Consider the following 11,592-nt stretch of genomic DNA (forward strand, 5'->3'; position numbering starts at 1 on the left):
GAGCCCAAATGCAGTGGTTTATTTCCTGCTCCCCAGAACAGGCCCCACGGGGCCTTTCTCTCACCCAGGCTCTGCCGCCGGACCTCCAGGGCATCCTCTGTGGCAAACAGGGTCTTGGGGAAGCGGATGAAGATCTTGGTCCTGGGAGGGCAGCAGTGATCAGTCCCTGATTGCCACCCCCATGCCCCCCAGACCTGAAACTTGGGCACCACTCACCTGCCCATCTTGTACTCTTCTGGCTTGTAGCCAAGGTGCCTGACCAGCACAGCCACTCCATCCTGGGGCCGTCCTGCCCACGTGGGCCATGTGTCTGGGCACAGCGACTTGTACCTGGGGACAGACAGGAGCAGGAATGCACCCAACTCTCATTTCAGCCAGTGCCCTTCCCTGGGGACCCAAGCCAGCTTTCCGGGACATCTGCTAGGTGTTCCAACTGATTGGCAGCTCACAGAAAGCCTGAGAGGTCACTCTGTTACCCCCATTTTAAAGATGAGGCAACTGAGGTATTCTCATCTGCCCAAGACCATGAGGCTGGAAAGTAGCAGAAATGAAATTCACACCTGACTGACTCCCCAGACCCCTAACTCAGAGTAATTACAAAGCTGCTCTCTCCTTTCTGAGCTGGTTGGAAACTCTGTCCTCCTCATAGGCTTTTACTATCTCCCCTGGTGACAGGTATGTGGATGCCTGCCTCATGGGTCCCTCCCCAGGTGCTCCATGAGTCTAGGGGAACTGGTGCTCTCTACCAAGCCTGACATTAGGCCTGTAGCATGGAGTGGCCCCTGGCACGAGTTCCACGGCAACTCTGAGTCTCAGCATCATGTCTCTGAAATGGGACCACAAATCCCTGTTCTCCCTCCTGGGATGGGATCTAGGAGGCTCCTACCCTCCTGCCCCCTTTCCCTGGCACTGAGCCAGGCCCCATCCCCACCTCTGCAGGAAAGCCTCATATTTGCGGCGATATGCAAAGCCGGCTCTTCGCACTCGTAGGTTCTCCATCAGCCCCAGGTACTTCACCTGGTGCCGGATCAGCACCTCATCAAAGCGGCCTAGGGGAGGGGTAACAGGGTGGTTAGTGGGCTCGCATGGACAGACGGTCCGTTGCTCTTGCCGAGGAAGCCCAGAGCCACAGGCCCACGGACAAGAGGGGCTTACCGGGCTGTTTGGCATCATTGGGCTTGATGCAGCGGATATAAGCAGGCTCCTTAGACTGCAGGATCTCCACCAGCTGCAGGAGGCTCATCTTGAACTGGGTGGCGACCTGGTGAGCCAAGGTGAGTGGAAGGTTGACTGGAGCTAGGCTGAGGCTGCTGATCCCTGGTGCAGCCCCTTTTTGGGGCAAAGCAGCACCAGTTCCTACAACTATTCCCCCTTACTGCCTCCCACCATCCTCCTTCTCAGTGGAGGAAGAGGCCAGACTACGCCCACCCGTCCCTCTGGCTGGGCTTGAGACCTCCGTTTAGGAACCTCACTCGGGTCTAAAAATCCTGCTCAGGTCCCCACACAACCTCAATTCTACATCTCCCTTTGGCAACCACTCATTCTCTTTCTAGAACTTCAGGGCCACGTCCCTACACCTATGTGTTCAACCATTATCCCTGTACACCACTCTGCAGGACCTTCAAGGATCTCAGGCCTGTAGGAAAAGCAGACTCCTCAGCAAAGACTTGTGATCCTATTAATGACAGGGGCATACGCGGAGGGTTCTGGGAGCACCAAGAAGGGGCAATTAATCCAGTCTGTGGGGGTAGGGGACATCAGGAAAGGTCTTCTGGGCATGAACCTTCCGCTGAGATTTAACGGGTATGTAGGAGAAAAGATGAATGAATGAATGATACGTAGGAGAGAGCCAGAAGGGAGAGAAGGGAGAAAGGCATTCCAGGCAGAGGGATGGCCTGAGCAAAGGCTTGATGTACACGGAGCGCTACAAGCAGTGCATCCAGACAGGCGGAGCAGAAGGAGGGCGAGAGACTCAGGCAGAGGCAGAGTCATGGCAGGACTCGAGTCACATTAGGGGGAGTGAATTTTATCCTGCGGGAAATAGGGAGTCATAGAGGAATTCAGAGGCAATGACAGGAACAGGTTTGCATTTTAGAATCTTTATAGCAGGTGGGTGGAAGATGGTTGGTAAGGGCAGATGGGGAGCCAGGAGACCAGGGAGGAGGCTGGCTGGCCTCAGAAGACAGATAACAAGGACTGTACTGGAGCAGTGGTTATGGAGAAGGGGGTCAGAGGAAGGAGTTGAGAAATACCCAGGCAGCAGAAACAGTAAGGGCCAGTGGTTGCTTGGATGAAGGATGGAGGAGACTAAAGCGTTAGAGATGCTGCCCAGGTTTCTGGCCTGTGGATCTGGGTGGAGGGTGTTCCCTGCCCTGAATTAGGGACACAGAAGGAGCAGGCCTGGGGGACTGGCAATCTAGGGCCCATTAGAGACCAGTGGAATCTGCAGTGCCTGGGGGCCACTCGGAGGACATCACTGGATACGTGAATCTGGGCTTGCTGGAGTGGCCCGGGCAGTAGTGGATTTGCAGGTGTCCTCACGGAGGGATACTGAGGCCTGAGGATGAGTGTGCTGGGGTAGGGAGGGAGCAGAGGGCAGGGTCCCAGGAAGTCAGGCCCTGGGCAACACACTGCCTCCATGTTCTCCCTGCCAAACACACCTCAGCTCGCAGCACGCTGGCCTGTCCCTCCTCACTGCCCTTACTCTTCCCGGGGCTGCCTTGGCCCTCCTCATGCCAAGCCCAACAGCCACACTTCTGCCCTCAGCTCACCATCTGTCACCACTGGCCACACCTGCCTATCCCAGCCTCTCCCCTCGATGATGTCACTCTCCTGTCAACCTTTTGGTAGTTTCTGGACTCTGTGTGTATGGTGGGTCCTCTCTTGGACTACAGCACTCTCCCACTGCCCACAGTGTCCTCCCATAGGTCCATATGACGAGCACCTACTCATTCCCATGTTATCTCAGATGCTTCCTCCTCCAGGAAGGTTTCCTTGACCCTCTCACCCCTTCCATCCTTTAGGCAATTTGCTGCTCCTTATTCTAAGTCTCCGAAAGCACCTTGTACGCATTTCTCTGAGAGCACCTATACATTTCTGTATCCTAAGTGCCTGCCAATATCTGCTACAAATGTTTGCTGAGGGGATGAACGTAAGTGCCCACGCAGGCATAGGTGTACACATAGGCACGAAAAGAAGTAGGCACGGATGCATCAACAGGCAGCCTCCCAGACACATACATGTGCACACGGGGTCACATGCACATGGCCAACTCCCAGGTTCATGCAGGCACACCCACGCCCCCTTGGGTCCCATAGCCTCCACACCGTTTCCGGCCGCTTCTTGTCACTGAGCTCGCTCCGGTCAAAGCACTGGTTCATAATAGGATTCTCCGAGCTGCACATGGTCTGTGAGGGCAGAGCAGGGGGTCAAGGTGGGAGCATAGGGGAAGGCAGGACATATTCCTGGCGCAGAGATCTTTCGGGGCCAAACCCGGAGCCCTACCCATAGTCCTCCTCACCTCTTTCAGGTTCCGGAAGAGGAGGTCATTGTTTTTATCCAGAAATCCTAGGAAGGGAGAGCAGATGTGAGGTGAAGGAGAGCCCCTCTCCCTGCCCACTGTGGAGCCCCAGCCCCAAGATCCTCACCAGTCACACTGTAGGTCACTTCCCCAGCGTAGTGCAGAAGGCGGAACTCCCCGCGGCCCAGAGATTTCCTGGTCCGTTGGTCAGCCAGTTTGTGCCTGGGGGTGACAAGGAGAGGAAGCTACAGATTGCTGGCCTGAGCCATGCTCCCTGCCTGCTGAAGAACCTTTGAGAGAGGAAACAGGCACCTAGTAAGGATCAGGCATGCCAAGAGTCACCCCGCAGGCCCCTGTGCCACTCAGAGGCTTAGGGAGGTAGATGGCCTTGCCCAGGGTCACACCATGCCAGGACCAGGATCCGAGCATCTGCACTGCCAGGGCATGCTGGGCATAGGGCTACTTTCACTGCCTCTGGCTGTTGCATGACTGCTCAGAAGGTTAAGCGCTGCCCACTACATTTTAAGAAAGGAATCTGCCCCAAGAGATTACTTAAGTCTTAAGCATGTTTATACCCTTTAGCCCATTTTCTGCTTTTATGAACTAGTCCAAGCAACTAACCAGAGATACAGGCAGAGATTTAAGGCACAAAGATGTTTGTGGCAGCCTTGTTATCCAACAGAAAACCCAGAGGCTGGCCAGGGGCCCCCAGAGGCTGCGTAAGAACAGTGGGGTATCTGTGAGGAAATTTTCTGTTTGATAATACAGGAAAAGACTCAGGATATAACATTATCCTGAGCCTTATACAGTAAGTTCTCACTTAACATTGCTAATAGGTTCTGTGACTTAAAGCGAAACAACGTATAATGACACCAATTTTACCATAGGCTAATTGATATAAACAAGAGTTACATTCCTACAGCATCTCATAGACGTTACAAAGACACGATGTTGAAAGAAATGACATTGAGGACCTGCTGTACACAGTAAGTTCTCAACTATGAAAAAAAAATGTATAGAAAAAGGCAGGAAGGAAATGCCTCAAATTGTTAACAGCGATGACCTCTGGGTGACAGAACTACAAGTGGCTTTTGCACACATTCCAGCTTTTCTCTAATGAGCAACATTATTTTTACAATCAGGAAAAGGGTTTTAATATACTAGTAAGCAAAAATGCTCAGGGCTTTTGCATTCACAGTCCTGAGACTGACTCCCAGCTCGGCAACTTACTAGATGTGTGATAACCTTGAACAAATGACTTCTGTTTGAGTCTCAGTAAAATGGAGACAGCACCATGAATACCTCCCTTCAGGGACTGCTTCAGGTTAAAGGAGATGATGGGCACAGAATATGCAGGACAGGGCTGGGACAGAGGGGCTTGTTTCCTTTCTCCCTCGCCCCACTTTAGGGGATGCCTTAAATAAAAGGCAATTTCCAAATAAAGAAGCTAAAAAAAAAATCTTAGCAAGTTTCATTCTCAAAAAAAAAATAAGGAGGGCCGGCTGAGTGGCTCAGTTAGTTAAAAGTGTGAGCTCTGAGCAACAGAGTCGCCGGTTCGATTCCCACATGGGCCAGTGAGCTGCACCCAAACTGAGCTGCCAACAGGCAACAGGATGGCTCAGCTGGTAAGAGCACGTGCTCCTAACAACAAGTTGCCGGTTCAACTCCCGCATGGGATGGTGGGCTATGCCTATCTGCAACTAAGACTGAATATCGCACCTTGAGCTGAGCTGCCCTGAGCTGCCGATGGGCGGCCGGATGGCAACTGGACTTGGAGCTGAGCTAGCTGCACCCTCCACAACTAAGACTGAAGAACAACAACTTGGCTGTTCCCCTTCCCCAATTCCCCAATAAAATCTTTGAAAAAAATAAAAAAGTGAGGAAGCCATGTTTCTAGCTTCTTTCTTTGTGGATGTACTGAGAGTGGCAGCTTCATGTGCCTGACCTTCACTTAGTACCTCCCCACATCACCTCCTTGTGGCTGGTATTTTTAGGGGGATCCCAGGCATCCACAGGCTCTGCTCCAAGAGAGCTCTTGCCCCCAAGTGAGCCCTGCAGCCCCACTCACGTCAGGAAATGTGGATGGTGCTTGACTGTATCCTCCAACTTCTCCAGGAATGTCAGATCCGTGGCTTCTCCAGGGCGCAGACATTCCTCATCCTGGGGGTGGGGGGGTAGAACAGTAATGGACGTATTGGGGGAGGGGCTGGAGAGCACACAATTTCGGGGCACCATGCTGGGAAGCAGAGACTCATGGGAAAGGGGCAAATCATAGAGACCCTCCTACTGATAGCTTCCAGACCCAGCCAGCACCTCACCTCACCCTGCATGCACAGCCCTGCCCCCTCCCTGCTCAGCCCCAAACTCTGGCCCTCTGTGGAGGGGCAGAAAGAGAAAGGGGAGGGAGTGACATCCTTCCACCCAGGCCACACACGAGGCTTTGGAGGAACACAGGACTCACCAAAATGGAAATGATGCCCTTAAACTTCTCCTCTACCAGGTCACAGATGATCTTGTTGTTGAAATACTGGACAGGCTCCCACTGAGGGGTAAAGGGAAGGAAGGCATCATTATGGGTTCCTGACACCTGTCCTGGGGGACTGATGCCTGGGCTTCCTATGGTACACGGGGACATCTGCAGGCCTGCACTCACCGCAATGCCCTCTGCCTCATACTCTTCCTGTTCCGACTTGAGGGTGAGCTCAATGAAGAGCTGCTGCAGCTTCTCGTTGCAGTAATTGATGCAGAACTGCTCAAAGCTGTGAGGGAAGCAGAAAAGGCCACAGTAGCTCAATGAGGGGCACGGGACCAGGAGCAAGGGAGAGACAGCTAAGGCAAGAAACACCAAACAGGACCCAGGGTGGTCGGGGAAGTCATTGGCAGGAATGCGAGAGGCAAGGGGACAGAGGATAAGGAGATGGGAGGAGAGACCGGAAGGGGGAATAGAGGTTGCTGACCTGTTGTGCTGAAACACTTCAAAGCCATAAATGTCCAGGAGCCCAAGGACCGTGGTGCTCCGCCAGCTGGGACTCTCAGCATCCTAGGGCCAGTCAACCGAGAGCATGGGTCCCCATGCCTGCCAGGTCCCCCATGCCTGCCAGCCCCCAGTTCCTAGCTTCAGGCCTCCCTGGAGTGCCCTCCCTGCTGCCTTGGGAGCAGCCTGAGCTATGCCCTTACCTTGGAGGCCAGAGACCTGTTGATCTTCCCAACCAGCCAGGTAAAAGTGCGACTGTACACGGCCTTGGCAAGAGCATCTCGTGCGTACGCAGCCTGTTCCAGGTTCAGTGGGCTCAGCAGCTGCAGACGTAGCATGAGACAGGGAGATGAAGGCCGAAGACCCCTTCTCAGCCCCTTCCCTTTGCACTCAAACACCAGGAAACTACGCCTACTCTGCCCTCTTCTCTGGAGTGTGTGTGTGGGGACGGGGGGCACACCAGGGGAGGACACAGTGGCCACACTGGAGGGAAGGTGGTATAGGGACAAGAGGCTTCATTCCTAGAAGTGGGAGTCTTGGTTCCAGCCTGACGCCGTCACCCTCTTCCTGTGTGACCTTGGCCAGCTCCTTGTACCTCTCTGTGCCACCTGTCTGTGTCTTTCCAGCATTGCTGAGAAGATCAACTGAGCAAACCAGGGAAATGGGCAATAATGGGGGTGGGGGCTGCCATGGAACACCTGCACCCCTCACCCTACCTCCTGAGACAAAGGCTCAGCCTCACCTCTTCTCCCTTGGCAATGATCTTCCTGTGTGTCAAGGCTTCCCGCAACGTTGAACCGTCCACACCAAGGAGCTGTCAAGGGAGGGGGTGGGGCATGGTGAGGGCACTCTTCCCCTCGCCCAGTTGTTCCACCTTTGCCCTCTGCTCACCCTGCTCACCCTGGTCAGGTACTTGAGCTGGTTCTCGGTGGTGACCTGGGCGTTGCTCTCCTCATCAGCAGCAAAGTGGATGTTGCCCAAATGCAGGACACTGGCCACGATGCTCAACAGATCCTGGGGGACAGGCAGGGGTCGATGGGGGTCACAGGAGAGGCTGAGAGCTCAATGAGGGCAACCAGGGAATGGTCTGATGGAGCGGGGACCAGGGGATAAAGTGTCTAAGAGAAGAAGGGGGATCTAAGTAGAAATAGGCTATAAAAGTGGATTGAGATTTTCAGAGTATGACAGGAGGAAAGAGAGGGCCCCCAGCAGAAGCCTCACCTCCACTTCATCCTCAGTGAAGTCGATGACCATCAGAGCCTTCCTGACAACCTTCCAGTCACTCTTGTCATTGATGGAGGAGACTTTGGCACACTGGCCCTAGAGGAAGAGCAAAGCTAGGTTACTGGCCCTGGCGCTGTGCTCCCCGGAGTGGTACCTGCTCTGCCCGCCAGCTATTCACCTTCACCAGGTACAAGTAGCTCTGAGGGTTACGTTCCAAGCCCAGCCTGCGCAGTGTCTCCTCCTCGCCCCCCTCCAGGAGCTGGTAGAAGATGTGGAAGTTCCTCTCCCCGTGATTTTGGTGGACCACACGGGACTTCTCCAGGAGGTAACTGAGGATGTGGCCACCCACAGGGGCACCCTGTGGGCAGGGCACGTTGTGGTGACTGCTCAGAGGGACTGGGAAATGGGCCCATCTTCCCTTCTCTCCCCTGCACTCCTAGGTTCTAATTCCAGCTCTGCCACTACCTGCATGGGCTCAGGCAAGTCACCCCCCTCTGCCTTAGTTTCTTTATCGAAAAAATGAGGACCTTCAACCCTATCTACTTGGCAGCTCCACTTGGATGTCCAACAAGCATCTCAAACTCAACAGGCCTGAAACTGAACTCCTAATCTCCCCCTCCTCAAACTAGCTCCTCTGAGTGTCTTCCATCTTAATCAACAGTTACTTCATCCTTCTGGGTGTTCAGGCCAGGAAGTTCGCAGTCCTCCTGGGAGCCTCTTTTTCTCCCACACTTCACGTCCAATCAGATAGCCAGTCCTGCTGCCTTAACCCTCAAAACCTCCAGAATCCAACTACTGCTCACCCTCTCCACTGCCACCACACTGGTCCCAGCCACTGTCACCTGTCACCTAGATTATTATATCAGCTTCCTAACTGGTTCCCCTGCTTGGCCTGGTTCTCTGACCATCTATTCTCAACAAAGCAGCCAGAACAATCTTTTAAAGAGAAAAGTCAGGTCATGACACACTTCTGTTCTAAATCTTCCGATGATCCCCTTCCATGCAAAGTTAAAAAAAAAAGTTCTTACAAGGACCTCAAGGGTCTGTGCTGTTCGGCCCCCTCTTATTCTTTGGCCCCTCACTCTCTTCTCCAGCCACTCTGGCCTCCTTGCTTGAACATACCAAACACCCTCCCACTTCAGGGCCTTTGCACTGGCTATTCCCTCTTCCTGGGCTCTCTTCCCCAGCTATCTGCATGGCTTGCTCCCGTCTCTATCATGCCTTTACAAACATGCCACCTCAGTGAAGCCTACCCTATCTGCCTCATTTAAAAGAGCAACTGCCCTCACCCCTTATCTCGTTTTATTTTTTGCCATGGCACTTGTCACCTACATTACATTTTTCTGTTTATTGTCTATCTCCCTTGAAGGCAGGATTTTTGTCTCTTTTGTTTCACTGCCATAGCACCAGCACCTGGAATAGTACCTGGCATACAGTAGGTGCTCAAGAAACATTTGCTGGTGCCAAGGACCTGGCTGGTGGACACCTACTGAATGGGAATCCCACTCCCTGCCCCAACACCCCGACAGGTACCTTGAAGTCAAACTGCACGTCCATGTACTTCCCAAACCTGCTGGAGTTATCATTCCGGAGGGTCTTGGCATTTCCGAAGGCCTAGGAGCGAATGGGGTATGAGGGATGCTGGCCTTCTCTCCCTGTCCCGCTTTCTCCTCAGATGCTGCTGGTCCCTCACCTCCAGCACAGGGTTGCTCTGCAGCAGCCGGTCACGCACAGCACCCCCCCGCTCGGGGGCTGGGCAGGTCTCAGCATAGAACTGCAGCAGCCTCTTGGTGGCCTCTGTCTTGCCTGCCCCGCTCTCCCCCGAGATCATCACTGCCTGGTCGCGGCGCTCCGTGCGTAATGCCCGGTACACAGTGTCAGCGACCGCGAACCTGGGGCAGAGGTTTGTTAGCTCAGAGGGACGCAGCTGCTGGTAGTGGGAACCCCCCAGGTAGGGCTGGGGGGCCACTCCCATATCTGGTTGGAGCTCACTTGTGGGTGAGGGCTGCATGTACCCTCAAGATGTGGACTGGGTGTGGGTGAAGGGAGATCCCCCACAGTTGAGGACACAGTCACTTTCAGATGGAGGATAGAGTGGATCACTCACAAGTGGGGTTGTTGCAGGTCATTCAGGTAGAGGTTGGGGTCATACATAGGTAGGGCTGGAAGGTCCCTCAGAGGTAAGGGTCAGAGGTTGGGGGCCATGCCAGGAAGAATTGGGGGAATAAGTCATGAGTATGAGTTAGGGTTGGGGGCTGGGGAGGTCCCACCCACATGGAGCTGAGAGATTCATCTTGGATGGAGAGCGGGGTCACTCCAGAGTGAGGAATTAGGGGATTCCTCGCAGATTTCATGAACAGTGGTTCATCCAAAGAGGGAGGTCAGGGATCATTTTAGAGTGAGGGTCCGGTGGAGGTCATCTCAGATGGAGATGGGGGGGTGTCACTCACAGGTGCGGTGGCACCTCATAGAAGCTGATGCCACGGTAACGCTCCATGTGCTGCCGGGTATAGATCTGGAGGTCCCGGTAGGGGTTGACAGAGACCAAGACTGGGCCAATGTAGGTCTGGGGGTCAGAGGAGGAGGGTCAGAATTTTCTCCCAGAGGCCCCTGATCCCTCTTTTCCCTTCAGCCCTGCCTCAGCTCCCTCAGCCCTCCTCTGTGCTCCCCAGCACCCCCACTGTCTTCCCACTTGGGCCTCACGTAAATGAGGTTCTCCCGGAACCGTCGCCGCAGGTTCTCGATGAAGGCTGCCTCACTGGTGAAGTTCTCCAGCAGCACGAAATCCTGTACCCCTACTCGGTCACGGGCAGTCAGTGCACTCTCCATGGTCACCCGCACCCCGTCACTGCCCAGGGCCTGTTGGGAATGGGCCACGGGAGTGGATCAGGGCCAACAGGGTAAGGTAAGGCTATTTCTCCCCCTCCACCACAGCCTGAGGGATTGAGAGGGCAACCAGGGGCAGGTGGACACAGGACACAGAAAACATCCCGGAGACGGACCAAGCTAGATACATTGGGCCTGGTCACAGGAAACTGCCACATGGAACACTGAGGACACTGGTCACACAGAACAGAGCCCGCAGTTAGGCACATGGGATCTGGACACCGACACTGGAGCATAGAGGACCTAGAGGTCATGGGAGCAAGGCCACTGAATTCAAGGAGGTGCTAGTTTTATGTAGAGAAAGGGGGGCTCATGAGAAGGAACTCCTGGAAAAATAGAAAGCTCTGTTGACCTTGGAAAAAATCCCCTCCTCTCTCAGGGTTGCTTCCGCCTCAAGGAGGAGGAGTTGAGTTAGACAAGGTGACTTCAGGTCTCTTAGCTCTGAGCCACGTGTGACAGGTGTTTTGGAGGACAAATGGCTCAGAGAGAATTCTGCAGGCAGGGTGGGGCCATCTCTCCCACCCCCACCCACTAAAATCTCCAGGGAAAGATGTCTAGGAACCAAGCAAGAGGCCACCCCCAGGCCATACCACAGGGATCTCCCAGGGTGCCTCCCATGCAGCAGCTGGACTCAACAACACCCACCCCAAGGGGGCCTCCCTCTTACAGCTGGGCCACGCCCTCCCCATCAGCTGCCATGCCCCCCAGTCACCCTCCTCCACTGAGAGCCCTGAGAGGCCTCAAGGGGGTGGCGGTTTTACCACGGAAAGCCCAGTTACCTCCGGGGCTCACCAGAGGGTGGGGGAGAGGGACAGTCTCAAGAAGACCCTCGCCCCACCTCATACTCTTCAAAAAGGGTCTGGGGGCTCCAGGAAATTGACACCAAGAGTGTCCTGGGTCAGAGAAGAGCAAGGTGGAACTGGTAGAAGGGAGGTGTAGATTCCCAAAGAGGCCACCAGATCTTCACAGACCACCCAGATCTCTGGCT

The 11,592-nt window shown here is 54.4% G+C and overlaps 1 protein-coding gene across 5 annotated transcripts in view; it reads right to left on the reverse strand.

Moving 5' to 3' along the window:
- The window catches only part of MYO1C (myosin IC), a 33,423-nt gene that overhangs the window by 15,635 nt on the left and 6,196 nt on the right, over positions 1 to 11,592 (reverse strand). For all 5 annotated transcript variants that reach the window (XM_019650518.1, XM_019650522.1, XM_019650520.1 and 2 more), the window contains exons 2-21: positions 10,422 to 10,577; positions 10,169 to 10,284; positions 9,412 to 9,610; positions 9,252 to 9,332; positions 7,897 to 8,076; positions 7,716 to 7,814; positions 7,395 to 7,508; positions 7,237 to 7,308; positions 6,698 to 6,817; positions 6,478 to 6,560; positions 6,174 to 6,279; positions 5,982 to 6,062; positions 5,589 to 5,680; positions 3,648 to 3,742; positions 3,521 to 3,567; positions 3,327 to 3,407; positions 1,156 to 1,261; positions 932 to 1,049; positions 217 to 330; positions 65 to 141 (exon numbers count right to left, since the gene is read on the reverse strand). In XM_019650518.1, the coding sequence (XP_019506063.1) occupies positions 65 to 141; positions 217 to 330; positions 932 to 1,049; positions 1,156 to 1,261; positions 3,327 to 3,407; positions 3,521 to 3,567; positions 3,648 to 3,742; positions 5,589 to 5,680; positions 5,982 to 6,062; positions 6,174 to 6,279; positions 6,478 to 6,560; positions 6,698 to 6,817; positions 7,237 to 7,308; positions 7,395 to 7,508; positions 7,716 to 7,814; positions 7,897 to 8,076; positions 9,252 to 9,332; positions 9,412 to 9,610; positions 10,169 to 10,284; positions 10,422 to 10,577 (2,137 nt within the window). The remainder of the gene's footprint in view (positions 1 to 64; positions 142 to 216; positions 331 to 931; positions 1,050 to 1,155; positions 1,262 to 3,326; positions 3,408 to 3,520; positions 3,568 to 3,647; positions 3,743 to 5,588; positions 5,681 to 5,981; positions 6,063 to 6,173; positions 6,280 to 6,477; positions 6,561 to 6,697; positions 6,818 to 7,236; positions 7,309 to 7,394; positions 7,509 to 7,715; positions 7,815 to 7,896; positions 8,077 to 9,251; positions 9,333 to 9,411; positions 9,611 to 10,168; positions 10,285 to 10,421; positions 10,578 to 11,592) is intronic.

Source organism: Hipposideros armiger, unplaced genomic scaffold (assembly GCF_001890085.2).
Source record: "Hipposideros armiger isolate ML-2016 unplaced genomic scaffold, ASM189008v1 scaffold_141, whole genome shotgun sequence".
NCBI classification, from domain to species: domain Eukaryota; kingdom Metazoa; phylum Chordata; class Mammalia; order Chiroptera; family Hipposideridae; genus Hipposideros; species Hipposideros armiger.